Below are 19,203 nucleotides of genomic sequence, written 5' to 3' on the forward strand. Positions count from 1 at the left end.
AATCTGGATAGGTCAGCTGTCAATCACAGACATCCACTCATTCACTGGATGATTTTGAGTCGTCAATGAACCTTCTGACTGTTTTTGGACTGTGACGGGAACCCCAAGGGGAAACCATGAAGGTTAGGATTCAAAGAAGACATCTTTGTCAAAACAGAAAATCCATCAGAGTTGGAAATCCGAGTCACAGCAAAGACGGCGTGTGGCAGAGGCCGACATGCTGAAGGGGTCAAAGGTAAAAATCAACCGATGCCCGGTCCTATTTCTGGTCTTTGAAACCAACAACAAACTAGACTTTCTTACCTTGAACTCCACTGACGCCTTTTTCTTTTCTTTCTTTTTTTTTTACTCAAACGGAAACCCTGAATCGGATGATGGCGAAAGAAATCCACACTAAACTGGTGAGACATTGTCTAAAAAAATTAAAAGTACAGCGTGGAAATAATTAAAAAAATAAACCAATGAGTCCACAAGATATTAGAAAACAAAGAGGAAGTTCCAAAAACTGATTGATAGAGCTTAAAACAGAATAAAAAATGCCAGAGAAGGCTTGATCACGCCCGCTATCGAGGGAGTCAATCAGTTCCAAAGGCCGCCATTAACCTTGGAGTCGCGGCGGGCGTTTGCTTCCCTGTCACGTGTCCATTATGTAAATCCACCGCATAAACATTGCCGCCATAACTGGCTGCTGAGATTTACCGCATAAAAGTTGGAATTATTATTATTATTATTATCATGATGATTATCATCCTGTCACGCCGTTGGGAGCGCCACTGCAGGCGGGTGACATTTACTCCTCCCCAGGCACGGGGAAAGACCCAAATGTCATTTTATTCTTATTTATTATTCTTTTTTTCTGAAGGTCTAAATGGTTTCAGTGCGGAAGAAAAGGTTTCCTTTTTTTTTTCTCTAATGTTCGAGCAAGATCAGGGCACTGTGGATGAAATGCTGAATGGAATCACAGTAAGAGGCAACAAACCGATAGCAAGCAGAAAGTGCATCTGAAAATGACATTTTAGGAAAAATAGCATCTTTTCTTTTAGTAATAATTAAAACAGAAATAGGGTGGCTTGGTGGTGCATGGGTTTCCTCTGGGGATCCTAATTTGTCCTGCAATTTGATAATTGCAGGATAAACAGAATAGATCAAGAATGATTGAATAAAAAGGGAATTCCTAAAATGTAAAATTTGAATGTTGACAGTTTTACCTCAAAAAAATCTAAAAAATAAGATTAAATCATGAATTGAGTCTAGCTTTGTGCAAAAATGAGCAAAAAAAGGGGTTAGGGGTGTGCAATACAATTTGTGACCTTCATCCTGAGGTTAAGAATAAAATATCCAATTAAATATGAAGAGCGGCAGAATGAGGAAGAGGAACCTGTCAGAGCATTTCCTGACTATTTAATGTAGAAAAATAGAAGAACATGGAAATCAACGATTATCAGTGTCCTTGTTGTGGGAGCAGGGAGTCGAGTTGACATTTTAACAGGAAAAAAAATCTTTCAACCCCCCCTCCAAACGTCCATCAGGCGTGTAAACCATATTTCTTTAAAGGTTCATTTACAAGGGGGGGAATTTAAGTCTCTGGTGAGTTTAAACACATTGATGGAATTATTCCATTCCATTAAATTTTGCCTGAAAGAAAAAGAAAAAAACCTTTTTGTGTGTTAATAACACTCTGAAATATAAGATGGGTTTATGCCCGCAAAACATCGTCTACGACTAAATATTTGCATGAGAACGATGCACCCGTCACACTCCATTATCCACCAGTGCAGTTTAGATCATCAGCCTCACCCTGGAGGCCTCGGCACATCTTTCCCCGCCCGCCCCTGAATCTTAAACACAGCAGATGGAGGTGATGCCATATTAGTATTCTTTCTCCACGCATTCGAACCCGCCGCTTGCAGCCGAGCCGATTTAACTCCCGAACAATGTGTGAAGGGTTCGGGAAATGGGCACTTCAGATCATGGAACCGTTATTACCGACGGGAAAAGAAAAACAACGGCAAGTAATGTTTGTGTTGCTGGTATAAATGCAATGTGTCAGCCAGCTTCTAAAATCAACAAGAAACCTCTCAAGAGAAAATTGAGGAAAATAACAGTAATCTGGAAGAATATATTATATCAGTGATACTTTTTGAATAAGGGAAGAAAATCGAAAACTGTTTGAAACAGCCTAAACGTGGAAATAATACAATTGAATAAAACCACCCTTACAAAATCAAAGTTGAATTGAAACTGCAAGAATTCACCCCAAAAGAAACTACTGCAATAATATATTTTAAATATTTGAGGGTAAAGAAAAGAAACTTTAATGAAAATGCTCATCAGGAGGTTATTATAATGCTTTTACATATTGTAAGTATAAATGAATCCGCTATAACTTCCGAGATTTTGTTCTTTTGTCTGATTGGCGAGGGTAAGTGTCAGTCAGGCAGTGGGCGGGGCTTAGTCAAAATGGTGGGAAAAGGCGGTAGCAGATGTCCGGTAACTTGATTAAAACAACCGGACGGACTTCAGCCGGAAGGTTTTTAAAAGTGAAGTAAAGTGAGTTAACGTGCAAAGTCTGTGATTTTTGCCGAATAAGGGACATTTGGGATGATAGCATCGTGTGTGGGCGGGAATTGGCACTTAGCTAACAACAAGCGGCGTGCCTAGCATTGACCGGAAATAGCCTTAGACGCCATTAGCAGGTTGAAGAGAGCGGCTGTCTGGTCTGGAAGAACCGGCGCAGGTTGGTGGGACAGACCGCCGACCGTCTCCGGTAAATTTATTTACACAAGTTATACAAGTGTTTTTGTTGTTTTCCTTCAGAGCCAGTGTAATGTCTGGATATGGGTAAGTGTTTCTGCTTCTAACTTAATTATTTCATTGAAACGCAGCATGATGACAGATAACGGTTTCCTCTGTGTTAATTCAAATAAATCATGCCATTCAGAGAGATAATGATATAAAAAATACAGAAAAATGTGATCGATTTTTAAACATTTTCCTCTTAATATTTCCACTGGTACTCCTAATTATTTTAGCTAATTGTTTGCCTTACTCAGCACTCAAGGACACCGTACAGGCGTCCAAAAAATAACTGCTTAACTTAATTAACAGTAAGTGGTAGTACTACATCATCCAATTCGCCATTATGGCATGAAAAAAAGTAATTCATACCATAATCAACTGCATAAAATCTGCAGTTAGTAAAATAAATTTATATTTGCAAACACTCCTGCTTTTAACAATGGTATTATATGAAGTCATGACAGAAATAATAATTTCTCTCGCAAGAAAGTTACAAGATAGTATTATCTGCCCTCCGGTGCTCGGTATTTCCAGGGGCAGATGCAGATGTACATGTACCTGCAGCAGGAGGGCAGGGGGTTTGTCGTAGGAACATATGAACACCTGCTGTAGATTGGAGGCCCTCGGCTGAGCGCTAACAGGTTGAGGATTTCCCCAGAGCGTTGCCTTGGCACGCTGCCGACGGCTTAATGTGCCGACGTACTCATTAAGCCTAATGTGATTTTGACGACCATCAGACGGAACGGATTCGTAAAGGATCCGTGCAAATGATGTGTTGGATCGCCGATACTGAGTGAGGAAGGAACCGAAGGTCAAAGTTCACAGAAACTGACAGGGACATTTAGCCATCCTTGCCTCACAATGTCACAGAGTGGACCAATGATAAACACCAGTGTTGATCGGTTTAAACCAAAGATTGTTTAAACCTGTTCTTAGGTTTTCAAGTCCCATATAATTGTATTGAGCTAGTTGGTGTTGTTGTGCATTGTCAATAGCAACATGGTGTTTTGATGGATCCATCCTCAATCATGTGTAGATTAAATAGGTAGATGAAATATACATAAAGCCTTCTTCCTACCCTGCTGATTACTGCCTTATCGTTTGTCTTGTTTTTACCACCAGGCACTTGCTATATCTCCATGTTGCCATAGTGATGCCCTAGTTGCTCGTGCTTTTCCAACAGGTGGCCAATCAAAAACTGTATTACAGTGAATATTACATCCGAGCCCATCCTCGACTGGACTTTTGGTTATTGATTCATTGGCTCCTACTAAGTTTTCATCTGAATCTCATCACATTACTGATAATTTCAACAGCCGACACTGGAACATCTTAGAGCCAGCTCCAGCAGACAGGAATTTTAACCAAAGGAAATCATCAATATAGCCATTAATTAGCGATTGAAATTAGGCAGGAGCAAGGAGCAAAAATTTTGGAGTTAAAAATATTAACACAGCAGATGCTCTAAACACAAAACTTCACAAGGTGTGGACTTGTTTGGTCGGGTCAAAGATGTTTTAGTTTTTTAGCAAAAAGATAAGAGCACCATGTCAGTGTGATGCATGGTCAGAAATGTGACACCTCATGTCATTTCAGATACACACAGTGCACGATAAATGGTGTTTATAAAATTGGCATGACAGCGGTTACTTTGTTTGTACAGTATAATGGTTTAGGACGACAGGTGTTTATCAGCTGATTGCTACCCTTGAGAAAGATTGCAAGTATTTTCCCATTGGAGCTCCGTGTCTGGCATAGTAAAGGCACAGTGTGTCAGGCTGCTGACAGGAAATAATTTCACTGTTACTATGGGTTTTTTAAGTAGGATTTCCTTACCACCTGAGTAATTAGTCCAGTCTTGAATTTGTTTTTCACATGTCGAAAATTTTATCTGTATTTTCTGTTAAGCACATTCTTCTGGGACTGATGTCTCGGTCTTATGCCCGTGTTAGAGAAATCCTTTTTAAAAGCAGCTGGTGTGTGTGTGTGTGTGTGTGTGTGTGTGTGTGTGTGTGTGTGTGTGTGTGTGTGTGTGTGTGTGTGTGTGTGTGTGTGTGTGTGTGTGCACGCGCGCGCACAGGTGCTGGCTTGTGTGTCTGTGTGCATGTGTGCTAGTTACAGTGTCTCTGCCAGTTCCAGTGTGAAAAAGCATAAATATGGCTTCCCTAATAGCCTTGGTTACCGCGGCAACAGCATCCCATTGAGACAGACTTGACAGCAGAAAGAGGGGTAAAGATGGAGGGGGTGTGGGGGTTACAGACGAGAGACAGGAGATGAATCACAGTGAGACGGCGGGATGAGAGTGACCGTCAGTGGATGGACAGTCAGAGGAGGAGGCTTTAAGGATAATACGGTTGAAGATTGACCAGGCTTTTGTTTTTCAGAGTGCGGGAAGGTCAGAGTCTGGGCTGTCACATAACCTTGACTTCTATGGTGCAAAATGTGATTAGTATTTGGAGCTGCAGTGGGAGTTTTCTGGTAAAATTATATGAAAATTGGCGATGGTCGTTGCCCTTTTTCTGCATTATTTATTTTACATTAATATTTCACAGAACAGAGATGCACTGCTAGTATGTGTGAATTTGCATTTCTTTTGTGTTTTATATTTTTCATTTTCTGACTGGCCATTAACTTTTTCTTTTTTTTCTGTAACATTTTTGAAACAAGAATTTCAGGTTATTCACTATAAAATGGAAAACCAGAATAATTTGTTTTATGCAGTACAAGTGTAAGTAACATTTTCTTGCAAGTGTTCAGTTTCCCTTCAATGGAAGTTCATTCTTACTACTTTCTTGTTCATTGTTGGCTGCTTCTTAAGCTCTTTTTGGGGATTTGTGGTTTGCTGCTGATATTTGATGCACTATTTGGTTGATTTTAAGCCCAGCTTCAACTGATTTATTAACCATTAAGATTGGAATTAATTATTCATTATTTGCATCTAATCTGTTTTTTGAATGTGACAAACTATTGAAGAACCCCACAGTGGTCTCTTGCGTTAAGGTGGTCAAAGGTTAATTAATCCAAACTAGCTTTATCATTTTATATATTTATTTATTTCTTAGGAAAAAAAAACTTGATGTTATCAGCAGAGAGGGGACCTCTGCATTACTGCATTTTGTTTTGTTTATCTTTACATGTGTAATGCCAATAAAGTTGAATCTAATCTCTGTTTGTTTGCGTCTGTTCATTTTTATGATCTTGTGTGTGTGTGTGTGTGTGTGTGTGTGTGTGTGTGTGTGTGTGTGTGTGTGTGTGTGTGTGTCTGCATTTGGGTGACACTCAGACAGGCTTTGACATCAAGTGAAATGAAATAAGCCTCGACCTCCGACAGCTCCAAAACATACTTACATGATCCTTAATGGACACACACACACTCACTCATTCACACACACACACACACACGGACACACAGAGTGCTACCTTTATTTGATTTGCTCAGTTTGATTCCTGACATGTAATTTCCACTTCAGTAGCTCAGATTTTCTTTGCCTCCCAGCAGCATTTAGCTTCAATCAAACAGGCAGAGCCTGAAGTCACCAGGGTTTTTCTTTTTTTTTTTTTTCTTTTTCTTTTTTTTTTTTTTGAGGGGATGGGGGGCGTTTGACATGTTCAAATGCTCCAAGGCAGCATGGGACAAACCGGATGCTTTCATGAGGTTGGCAGAGAAACACCTCTGTGTTCCAATAAAACGACACTTATCGTTTTAATATCTGTGGAATGCATGAAATCCACTGGCATTGTTGCTGTTTTGATCTTCACTGACTCCAGTGGTGAATATATCAATGTAGACTGTGTGAAGTCTGAAAACAAATGCAGCCGCAGGTGCTTCATTCAAGACAGCATTTTGAAATACACCGAACCTCCTCAGTCTTTCGACACGAACAGAGTGAGTATTATGTTACTCTGAAGATGGAAAGGGTGGGCAGAGTGATGTAGTGAACAGTTTGGACGTTAACTTTAGAGTGAATTTCAGTCAAATACGGACGTCAAGTCAAGAGAATCGCTCGCTCTGGTCCGGTTAGGATCACTTCGAAACCAAATTTGTCGCTGAACGTCTGCGGTCGAGACTTTAAAACACGTGTGTGCAGGCTTTGCAGGTCAGGCCTTCTAGATTCTGGTTGTCCTAATCTCAATGTTGTTTATGACGCTCCTCCTATCTGTGAACGTTTTTTGGGGTCCTAAGCGAGTAAATTCATTTGCACATCCTGAAGTTAGTGAGCCATCATTCATCAGAGGGGCCCGACTCAGGAGAGTGAACATGTCTGCCAGGAAGGCACAAAACCGCTAATTGACGCTGATGTCATCACCATCAGTGTTAGTGACAGCTTGCACTCCAGAATCTGCCAGCTGTGTGTGATCTAAGTGGCTATTGCTCTAAGGAAAGTGCAACATAAATAATTTTTAAGCTTTTTAGTCTGGTGTTTCCTCTCCACCTGGTGAATTTTAGCCCATCCCTGACTTTCTCCCGTAGTTTGTTTTGGTTTGCTCCTTGTTGCAACAACCCCAAAACAGTCAATCAATAATCCATTCATTCATCCTACTTTTGCCGTTTATCCTGCACTCAGGGTCGCGGGGAATGCTGGAGCTTATCATTAATAAATTATCATTTAAAAATATGTATTATATGTTTCAGTGTGTGTTTCCATGAGGTAAACCTCTGGATTAGTGGCAATCTGCCTTTTTTTTTTTTTTTTTTTTTTTTAAACCTCTGCCTCAATGTGAGATACCAAAATTAAGGATGAGCTCTCTGTTTACAACCATGAATGAGCAGACCGAAGCGTCCTCCTTATCTGAGTCCCCACATCCCCTTTCCCTGTTTCCTGTTGCTTTGATTTAATCTGCAGTATCTGGTGGCTGAATTAACTTCAGGTTTATGCTGAGCAGCCTGTCGTTGGTTTCATCTCATCGGGTCATCAGACTTTGTCACGGAGCCCATTAATCACATACTTTCTGATAGTGACACCCTCTAACTGGTCGTCATGGTGACCACATGTGTATGTGGAATAAGGGGGGATAGACTGAGTGCAGTGATGAGGGAGGAGGCTATCATGGTTGGTTGTGTGTGTGTGTGTGTGTGTGTGTGTGTGTGCTTGTGCTCTCCTGTGTCAGAAAACCTAGGCTACAAGATAAACATTGGTGTGCCAGTAAGAAACAGGCAGTAACCAATGACATCTTAAAATTTAGTTTAAAAGTTTCAAATTAAGGACCCTGTGCTTTTTACTACTTTTGATTAGAGATGACTGAACAGTTAAAATTGATTTTATTTATACAATGTTGAAATAAATGGTATTTATACCATGAAATTGATTTTTTTACATTTTTCTTTATGGACGTAACATTTTAGGGCTTCATTCATCTAAATCTTAATTATATGTTTGTAACCTCATGCATTCAATGTTGTTCTTTTATGTGATGCATAAAAGAACTGTGATGCATGTTCTCTTTAGAAGCATTAAGTGAAATTATTATTAAATGAATCAGATTAGAATGATCTGTCAACGCGGTTGGAATCATAATTCTTTGAGAATGATCAGTCAAATTCTGAATTTGAATGCAGAAATAATTTAAAAATAGAGGTTTCAATGTTCTGGTTTGTGCCCTGCGTAGGCTTTCTATCCTGCTCAGGCATTCTATCAGTCCTTCCAAGGATATACTGGAACGTTCTGAATGTGTGAATTGCCTGGTTAAGACCCTTAAGGGGCTGTTTTTATCGTGTCTTGTGTTCCAGGTCTGGAGAGGTTTGGATGAGCAAACAGCCTGGCTTTCGAACATCCCCACTTGGCCGTGGTTCAGTACAACAACAACAGTCCTGATCAGTCACAGCAACAGCATCCATGTAAATCATTGGTACAGATGTTTTCTCCGCCTGGATGAATGTTGTTCTCTCCTCTTTACTCAATATATAGAAATTTAAATTCATGCTGAGTTGTCACATGTACATAAATCCTTTGTGATGGATACCAGGCAGATTGTTGGCCCTCCGTCACCAGAGCCCTAAAAGCACACTTACACACACACACACACACACACACACCAACATCCTCACCGTGATGAAACACAAACACAACCTGTCATTTAGTCTGGGTGGGGCACAGAGGAGGATTCAGGATTATTTTCAGAGATGTAGGAGCATGAATACAGATCAGGTGTGAGGATGGGGGAGTGATAAAGGTATGTGTGTTTTTGCTAGTGTGTGTGTGTGTGTGTGTGTTGGGGGTGGTTGGAGCTTGGAAAGCACCAGCAGCTTAGATCAATTGGTACACAATAGGTGTGTAATTCTCTTGAGGTGACCCAGTGAGGACGATAATAATGTCTTACAATCAAGGAGGCTGGGACCCAAAGCCCGAGTGGGGGAGCATCGTGTGTGCGTGCGTGCGTGTGTGTTACATGAAGCCATGTGTTTATAAAATATGTGTTTGTGTGTGTGAGAGACATTATGACTCTAGTTTGTTCCTAGAAATATTCCCCACTGGCCGCCATCACTGGACATGAGGCGTGATGGTGAAACACAGAACAGCATTTTCATTAAGAACTCAATGGAACCGCTGTTTTAACAGTAAATTGTTATGGTTTCTGTTTGCTTTGCTATCACCTCCAAGGACTGCTTGTCGGGGGGCCTGTGAACACACGGTGCTGATCTGTCAGTGATAAATGAACCTTCTGCCTGGGCAGTGTGACTCTAAATAAATGGCAATTTTAGATTTTATCTTGATTATTTAAAGTTCATTGATGAATTGGTTATTGAACCTCCCCACGATATTGTTTCTTCAGTGTTTCCATTTTACTTGCTTTTGTCCTGGTTGAAGCCCAACTGTATAGACCAGGGGTCAGCAGCCCTGCGGCTTTTGAAAATAATCAAATATTTAATTAAAATGGATTTTATTTTAGTTTGTTTTTTAGTCTAATATGCGTTAAAATTTTTTGTCGCTCTTGATAAACAACTACACACGCCAGTAAAAGGATGACAGCAGAGAGGACGACATTTTTTGGTTTGCTGCCAACAGATAATTTCAGTTCAGCTTTTTTTCATAAATACAAGAAGGAGTCAAATAGACATTGAGTATTTCTTAAAAATAACCCTCAACCAAACTCTCCAAACAGAGTTCAAAATGTTTTGTTGCATGCAGAAATATAATTTCTTTGCAGTTGTGCATTGCAACACATTTTGTTTCAACATTCAAGGCATTTATTGTCACATGCACGGTTTTGAAAGGTATTTCCCTGTACAGTGAAATTCCTGCTTTGCTGTCCGCAGTGCATTTGGATACATGGCAGCAGGCAAAAAAATATATTCCGTTTTATTTTTGTTTAGCTTTTTGCGGGGAGACGGGTCCAAATGGCTCTTTGAGCGGTAAAGGTTAGCGACCCTTGGTCTAAACAATGACGGTTGTTTTTAAAGTGATGGGCACCTGTTGTCATGAGCACAAGTTAGTGGAAGGGTCTGTTTAAAAGCATTTTTACTCATTTGGGTATTAGTCGGTCGATGATAACATCTGCAAAAAAAAAAAAAAAGTTTTAAACAAACAGCTGCCGGCCGCAGCAAACTAGTAGCAGCAAACTCTAATCCTGCATTGCTGTGCTCAAAGTTGGCCTTGAGCAGAGCATTGAGAGCAGATCTGTGCCTTGTAGCCACGACCCGGGCCTCACTGGCCTTTGCTACAGGAGGTCCAGGCTGCAGGTCAGACCGAGGGCTCCTGGTCCGAGCTGCAGGCTGTCGAGACGCTGCTGCAGCAAAACTGACAATATTCACCAATCGGAGTTTGAACAGGGTTCCAGATTCTCCAGAGACTGATGTGCGCTTTTCATTACCGAAACTTCATTACCCTCCTTTAATGGTAAAAGAAGTGATGTTTAATCGTCTCTCGATTTGAGACGCGAAGGACACGGGGATCTCTTATATTAAAGTCATCATTTATCTGTAATTGACGAGATGAAAAGATGAGCGGAAGCAATTGGAAACACCGTGCAATATATTGATAGTTTACTGCCCCTCCATGAAATGGCGATGCAGGGCTCTCCTTCATAGAGCCTGCGTCCTCCCTTCGATTGTGCAGATGCGTGAAAACCTCTATGGAACGATGCAGCTCCCTCATTGGAAAGTGCCATTAGGATGGCGAATGGGGTTTTCAATGTCGGATTTATCGTGTCGGCAGAGTCACAAACCTACAATTTACCCCGTAACACTCGCTGTTTTTCGTGTGAAACGCCGATTAAGGTGAGATGTCGGCGCGGTAAAAGAAAGCAAATCTACATCGCCTTGTTGGGTCGTTTGGTCCGACGTTGTCATCGGTTACGTGAATTGGTTTTCAGTCGATGATGCAAATTTGTCATGTCGCGACAAACGACATGCAAGAGGAGAGACCATCAGAAGGCGCTGGTGCTGCTCAAAGAGCTGGGAGCAGTTAATTGTCTCTAAAAAAGCCTGTCCTCAATCCTCATCTGTCCAGGGCTCACGAACACACACATATACACACACACAACGCTCAAAAGGGCAATGTGCCGAAATGGGATTTCGGGAGGCTCCCATTGTGGGAGCGCTCAGGATTTGTACTGGTGTGATACGAGCATGTACGTGCACTGCTGCTTACCACGGTGCTATGCACATGTAAAAATAACAAAGAAAAATACAGAGGTTGAAAACTAAAACTTTTCATCATTTACTTTAAAACTCTTATTTAACTGAAAAATATCATCAGCGATTTAAAAAAAAAAAAATCATCCAAATAGACACAATTGAAAACAGGGGTCTCAATTGTGGCCCTCGGAACAATATTTTGTGGCCCCCTGTCTGAAATCAAATCTGTGTTTTGAATGTGAGTTTTTTCTCACTTGCATCTGGGGTTTTTTTATACAGTGGGTTTAAAAAAAAAAAAAAATGGGAAAAGAAAAAATGAGAAAGTAACTTTGCAATGTAATTTTTTGCTTCAAAATTTGAAAAACAAAATTATTTTTTTGATTGAAAAACGTGAAGTGGCAGTGTTAAAACAATCTGTTCTTCTATAAATTTTCTATAAAAACTACAAAAATGATAGCAAAAAAAAAAGGGGCAAAAATTAAAAAGATTAATTTAATAACCAGAATAGCCACCAATAGCCTTGTAAACGTTACACCTCCTCATATACATGCTAACAATCAATTTTCTAATAAATTCTAGTGGCAAATTTTTCCACCGTGACGAGATTTTCTCTTATAACTCAACCATATTTTTAGGGTGTAATTTCATCAATTCTTTTTTAATATTCGTTTTTAATATTAATTCGTTATGTATTATTTTAGAGGAACAGTTCATTACATATAAAGATTTTAATGATTTACAGGTTTACGTCCTTCACAGTAAAACAAAGGAAAAAATTGCTTTTAGGTAATGATATTACTTTTCCGGCCCACTTGACATCAAATTAGACCGAATTTGTTACCCCTGATTTAAAATCTTAATTGAGTAAGATAAATAATGTTTTTTATAGATTTTAAGGTTTAAAGGTTTGAAAAGAAAAACGTTTTTAGTGCAAATCACATGATGTGAAAATTCTGAAAAAAAAAAAGCATCAAACCTCATTCAAAAAGTTTTTTTTTTCTCTCAATCTTCCATGATGGAAAAAAATTGAAATTTTGAATCAATTGTGTGGAGGAGATTTTGTCATGAAGAAGTGAGGGGAAAATTCTGTCAAATAAATGCGGCGTCGGTGTGGTTCCTCACCTGGTACATGATCCTGTACTGCTCCTCCGGCCGCTTGACCACACACATGTTGCATCCCATGGTGGCGTATTTTCTCTCTCCTCCGTCCTTTTAAATGTCCTTTTTCAGGCTAGTTTCTCTCTTTGTTTGAACTGAATGGTTTCGCAAGGTACAATCATTTGAGTGTAATTCGTTCATCAAAAAGTCTCAAATTTGTCTCCCGCCATAATCGCAGCGTTCATCAAAATAGCTCGTAAAGTTTGTCTTCACACAGTTTCGTGCCACAGGGACTCAAGTTTTCCAGCAAAGTTTCTCAGAATGAGCTTCATTTCATAATGTTCTTTAATCCGATGAAAGGAGAGACCTCACTCTGTCAGTGAACAAAAAACAAAAAACTGCCGCAGTGTTTGTTAATGTTTGTCTCCCCAAGGTAAAAACAATAGCGAGAGGGAGAGAAGACAAAGAGGGAAACACTGCCTGCTGGCAGTAAACAGCTTTTATCTGTCGCGGCGCCACGTGGACGCATCACAGGGAAAAATTAATTTTTTGGTTCGGGCCCGCGGGTGAGGAGAGGGAGGAGGATGTGCTCGTGTTTTTTGCTCGGAACTGACGAGGACTGTGTGTGATGAAGTTGCGTTAAAACCCACCCGAATGGGGTTTTCACAGAATCTGTCTTCGGCAAATTGATCATATGGAACCCAAAAAGCCTAAAAATACATTGTCAATAAGTTGTCAAAATTAAACAAAAAGCATAATTGAACTACTTTGAGGCTGAAATGTTTATTTTCGGTTATTTTCCAATCCCTCTTCTCTAATGCTTCTGTAGTATTTTGTGCCTAGAATGAAAGTTGTTCTAGTTTATTAGATGTCAGCTGTGACTCTGCTTGGATATAAAACTGAATTAAATATCAAATCAGATGCTTTTTTTTTTTTTTTTTCCCCCGAACCTAAAAATGAATCAGAAAAATCTCTACAAAACACCTAAACAGTCGTTTGGATGTTTAATCTCCTGCCTGCTAGAAGAGACCGGGATTAATAAGATATGAAAAAGGAGAAGGAGAAGCTCCTCAGGCAAGAGAAACGTTATAGCAGGTTTTCTACAGCGACTCAATAATTCAACTGCGTGTCTGCAGTCGTCGCAGACAATTTTCTCTCTGCTCAAATCAACAAGAGAACATACGATTCTGATCTGAAATATTAAATATCAGCGACACAGGAATCTTCAATTATGCATCCGAACAGTTCAATTTACGTTTCTAGTCTGAGACGAGGAGAAAATCGCCGGTCAAATATTGAAAAATCACTTCCTTCATAATTCATTCAAAACTTTAAATGGGCTTTTAAAGATTTGAGAATGGGATGAGGAGCCGCCTGCTGAGGAATGTAAATATCTGTTTGCTCTGTGCTTGTTTTTTTATTTCGATTTGAGCGTTTTTTTTCGGACTTGCTATTTAGTATCAAAATATTAAGGGGAAGAAAATCTGAACTGATGGAATTCAGGATTCAAATCCACTTTTTTTTGCTTTGAACAATCTTTAAAATGTCGTCCTTTTTACGTAAAATGTGTTAAACTGCATTTTAGCACCTTATGATTTCTTTTAATGTGAAGGCCTTGAACAGTTTGTGCTGTCGAATCTGCAGACTCGACAACCCGACTTCCGTGTGAGGATTGTTCGCCGACTTGTGCTTGAACTTGTGCCTTAAATTGAAGCTTTCGGGGTTTTTTGTGCACGATAATCTGTCGATGATCTGAGGTAGGGACTCCTGCTGGACCTGAACAACACTGATTTTAACACTTAAATTTGTTTGTTGTGCTTTAAAAAGACCGACCTTTTCTTCTTAGTTTCTCCAAACTCCCCCAATAGTCATAGATTATTATAGATATCGGTGCTTTCACACTTTTTAAAAGATTTCCTCTAAAACCTGCTGCTGTTTTTGTCTTTTAAGCCCATTAAGTGTCTGAATTGCACCCTTCCTCCTCCATCTCTTACCACATGAATGGTTGTTCGTCTTTTTTTGGGGAGGGGTCGGAATCTTTCCCACCTAGATCAGTTTTTTTTCCTCACGCATGAAATCTAACGCCAGTTGTCCGTCAGCCCCGCTTCTTCTCGGAAGTGAACGGGCTTTTCCTTCGCGCCGTGCTTATCGAAGTGTGAAAACATCAAATCCAAGCTCTTGATTCTCTCCCGGGGATTATTAATCCTGGACGGAATCGGACAAGCGCGTCCGACCTCTGCCGCTTCATCACTGTCTGAACATTTGTTTCTCGTGCAACCGAAGATCAGAGATGCCTCCGCCGTCTCTCATCCTCCCAAGTTGACTTTCGCAGAGAAAAGATCATCCGCCTCCCCGCGGACTCATTAGCGCACCCTGCTTGCCGCTGCCGTCGGGGGCCAAACACTCGCCCGCCGACCTGCCGCCGCTGTCTGTGTTTATTGTCCGTCTCTGCAGCTGTTATCTGTCATCTGCACCTGTTCAGGGAGGGGGAATCGGAGAGCTACAAGAGTCTGGCAGTGTCAGGCTTGTCGAAAAATGAGGGAGATAGAAAAGCAACTCCTGTTATCCTTTAAAACTGTAAAAAAATGTTTTTTGTTTTTTGTTTTTTCAGTTAGTCGTGCGTGCGTTTGAGCAGGTGATGCGAATCTCCACTCCTCTGCTGACCGGGAAAACAAGATTCCTCGAATCCTTTTAGGGTTGAGAAAGAAACGCTCGCGTCCCCCCAAAAATCACCCATCGCTTTCGGGTCTTTAACTCGGAGTAATCCTCCCCTCAAACCCCCCACCCGAGACCTTCCACCCCGGGCGGGTAGGAGGTGAATCCCGCTGTTTCACGCAGGACCTAGAACAGGAGGTGGTGCTGCTACATCCAGTGGTGGTTAACCTCCACTCCGCCCCGCTCCCTCCCTTCATCCCTCGCTCCCCGCCGCTGCTCCGTCATGTCGCCGCAAAGGTTAAATCCGGCTTAGTTTCGCTCCTGAAACACACAAAACCAGAAAGACAGAGGCTCTAGCTGGTTTTTCACACTGATTAGATGAAACCTTTTTTTTTTTTTTTTTTTTTGGGGTGATTTTTTTTTTTTCAGAATTTGAGGCTTTTTCTTCCTGTTTTGAATTCCAAAATGTTTACCAGTCACAGCAAAGGGCTTTTGAAAAGCCTGAAATTTGGCAGGTTGACTGGAATAATTTAAACATGTCAGAAAAGGCTGTCATTGCCACATCTGTCCGCACTGATGGTTGAAAATAGGATAGAAGCACACCTTAGAATCTTACACCACAAATTAACCTCGTGTCAAAGCCTTAAAAGCCGTAGGTACAATATTTCAAAAAGAAGTTGTGAAATAAGAAAAGCAGATATATGCGGATATGAATTATTCATTGCTTTCTAATTTCAAAGCTAGTCCACAACGGATGAGACTCCTGGAAACAAGAGGTGCCATAAAGTAGCAGTAAAAGTAGTAAAGCTGACTTTGTTGACAGCCATGCAGACACTCAACTACAGGATTGTGAATCTGTGGTCTAAATTAATAAATCAGCATATGAAAATACCCTTTGCAGTTTGATATTTGATGATTGGAAAAAGTTACATCATATAAGATATTCAAACCCGCTTGTTTCTGACAAAACTGAGGCTAATCAGGAGAGAAGGCTAAAAAAAACATATTGCTATGTTGAATTTGTCTGAATGAGCAGAAACTCCTAAAAAGATGATTTTTCTTTCGAGATGAACCAAAAAAAATTGTCAAAAAAAAAAAAATATTGTCTGGAAAAAGAGTTTTTCTTTTCGAATCCTAGTGCGTTCTCCGGGACTCTCGTGCATTCACTTTATTGAATACACCGGCTCAAAACATGTTACTACTATTAGCCAAATCTATGGCTGCAACTCAGTGTATTCACACGTGCTGACGTGGTCGGGTCGACCTGCTGAAGTTCAAACCGAGAATGAGGGAGGGAGGTGATTTAAGTTACTTGAAACATGGCGCTGTAGTTGGTGCCAGATGATCTGGTCTGGAGATTTTCAGAAACCACTGATCTACTGGGATTTTAGCACACAACCATCTCTTAAGTTTCCAGTGAATGGTCTTAAAAAGGGAAAATATGATGCTTAAGCTCAATGGAGAATGGCCACATGGAACAGTAACTCAAATAATCACTGATACAGACGACCGGATGATGAAGCCGCAATGCCTGCAGGCTCACCAACATTGGACAATAGAAATTGGACAATGTTCCCTGGTTTGAGTCAAAATGGGTCAGAATTTGGCACAGATAAGATGATTGCATGGACTCATTCTACCTCCTGGCAATGGTTCAGGCTGCTGGAAGTGTAAGGAATATTTCCTAGCAAATACAAAATCCGGAAGGAATGTTTCCAGCACCTTGTCGAATCAGCGCCACCAAGATTTAAGGCAGTCCAGAGGGTTCCACAAGGTACTTGCAAGGTGTGCCGAACTAAAACTAAACCGGGGTCTCTGGGCGTTTTATACTGTGCGTTAAAGAAAAATGGGAAAAGAAAAAATGAAAAAGTAACTTTGCAATGTAATTTTTGGTTCAAAATTTGAAAACAACATGATTTTTTGATGAAGAAACGTCCCGTGACATGGTTAAAAACGGCAAAAATAAAAAAGATTGATTCAATAACCAGAATAGCCTTGTAAACATGATACCTGCTCTTATACATGCTACCAATCAATTTTTATTAATGAATTCTAGTGGCAAATTTTTCCCACAATGACAAGATTTTCTCTTCTGACTCAACAAAATTTTCAGGGTGTAATTTAATCAATTCTTTTTTTAGTATTCATTTTTAATATTAATTTGTCATGAATTTTTTAGAGGAACAGTTCATTACATAGAAAGCTTTGTACACTTTACCTATTTACCTCCTTTACACTAAAACAAAGGAAGAATTTGGACTTAATGTTACTTCCAGGTAATGATTTTACTGATCCGCGCCCCTCAACATCAAATTAGGCCGAATGTTGCTGAAGTGAGTTTGACCCCCCAGCTGTAAACAGCTGTACACTCATTATCGTGCACGCCGCTCAAACTGGACATCTGTCATCACAGGATACACAGAAGGAGACAGTCAACCGGTAGCTTTCATTCATAAATGTCAGCAATTTAGTTAGTCGGTTAGCCTACTGGTTAAGAACATGGAGAACCCATACGGAGGGAAGCCGAGCGGGCAGATCGGACAAAGGCCGTGGGATCTACGCGGCGAGAACCCGGTCACGGTTGAACCAGAACCCTGCTTGCTGTGAGGCGGGAGCGCCGACCGCTGCGCCGCTCACCGAGTCACTCGAATGAATCCAATTTAGATCAAATCTCTTACGAGAGAGACTTCAGTGAGAGGGGAAAAAAAAAAAAATTGGCGTGATCGTGAAACATTGAAGTCCAAATAGGTACTTTTACAACGGGGAAGAAAAAATCTATTCATTAATTGAGGAAATAACAAATTTTGGTCATCAACCTGGTTATTCTTGCTGCTTATATTGGAATTTTAATTTGTGATCTAATTCAGTTTTATTTAAATCAGCTTAATTTGTATTGTTCCATTATTGTAGATAAGGAATAAGTTTGTGTTTGCAGTGAAGGCACCAGCTTATGTTCATTTCCTTGAAATTGAGCCATACATGTTTTTTTTTGTTTTTTTTTTCCCCATCTGTACAACCGCGTCTGCTTGCTAATACACTGACCAAAATAATCAGTTGATCATTAACTCATCCAGGTCCAGTTAAAGATTTCCTGTTGTCAGGTTAATACAAAGCAAGTTGATGCGGTTTAGTAATAAGATTTTTTTTACCCAAAGCAAACTCATTCATCGGCAAATAAGAAATTGCAGGGCAAAAACGGCTTGATAGCACTCAAAACTCTGCAGTGCATGTTTCATTTAAATTGAAATCCCCCCCCCTCCCGTTAGCCGGTCTGCTGCTAAACAGTAGCTTTAGGTAATTTGATTTAAAATCTCCTCCGAGGAGCCGTAGTCGTACCTCTCCAGATGTTTTAGGAGTCGTCTTCTGCGTGATTTCCCCGGAGAATCAGCCTCCACTCCTTCCTCTCGGGTTCCTCCTGGTATTGGCGAAGCCTCCACGGCAGCGTCCCTCCTCCTCCTCCCTCTTCCCAGCCGCCGCCACCACCTCCTCCTCCTCCTTCAGAGTAATGACAGCGGCGTGATTGCCTCCCTTGCGTCTCCGCACATGTATGATGGGATGTTAATACAAGCAGTCTGAGGATGAGGAGGTCCGCATCAGCGTTCTGCTCGCCGCTCTCTCTCCTTCTGCAGCATCCTCCCCGCGCTGCCAAACCAGCAGCATCCCCGGCAGCACAGCCAGCCAATCGCCACCGGCCGGCAATTAATTTACCTCCTCCTCCTCCTTTTCGCTGCTTCTCCCTCCCATGTGCTCCGGCTCCGTCGTCCCCTTATTGTTCTTCACCTGTTCGTTTATCTCCATGACATTCAAATCTTCACACGTCCTTTTGTCACCCACGCGCAAACGTGTTTTTGCGTGTTTTCTCCGGCAGAGCGGGGGAACCCCTCCCATCCTCCGACCGCCAACTTGCGCCCGCTTGAGATTTAATCGGCGGGGGCGTCCGAGACGGAGCCGGTTCCTTCCCCGGCGGAGGAAGACGCGTCGGGCATCGTTAAAGGAAAGGAAAAGAAAGAAGGAACGAAAACGTCACAAGACGTTTTGTTTCACATGATGTTAAAAAATGTTGTATACTTCAGATG

The 19,203-nt window shown here is 41.0% G+C and overlaps 1 protein-coding gene across 1 annotated transcript in view; it reads right to left on the reverse strand.

The window, feature by feature from the left end:
* Positions 1-14,336, reverse strand: part of LOC147226974 (PDZ domain-containing protein 4-like) — a 32,389-nt gene extending 18,053 nt beyond the window's left edge. The window contains exon 1 of the mRNA XM_086159410.1: positions 12,497-14,336. Within this exon, the coding sequence (XP_086015536.1) occupies positions 12,497-12,556 (60 nt within the window). The 5' untranslated portion in view covers positions 12,557-14,336. The remainder of the gene's footprint in view (positions 1-12,496) is intronic.
* Positions 14,337-19,203: the final 4,867 nt, after the last annotated feature.

The sequence above is a fragment of the Fistularia commersonii genome, chromosome 14, assembly GCF_037954325.1.
Source record: "Fistularia commersonii isolate RoL2024-O1a breed Wild chromosome 14, RoL_Fcom_v1.0, whole genome shotgun sequence".
NCBI classification, from domain to species: Eukaryota; Metazoa; Chordata; class Actinopteri; order Syngnathiformes; family Fistulariidae; genus Fistularia; species Fistularia commersonii.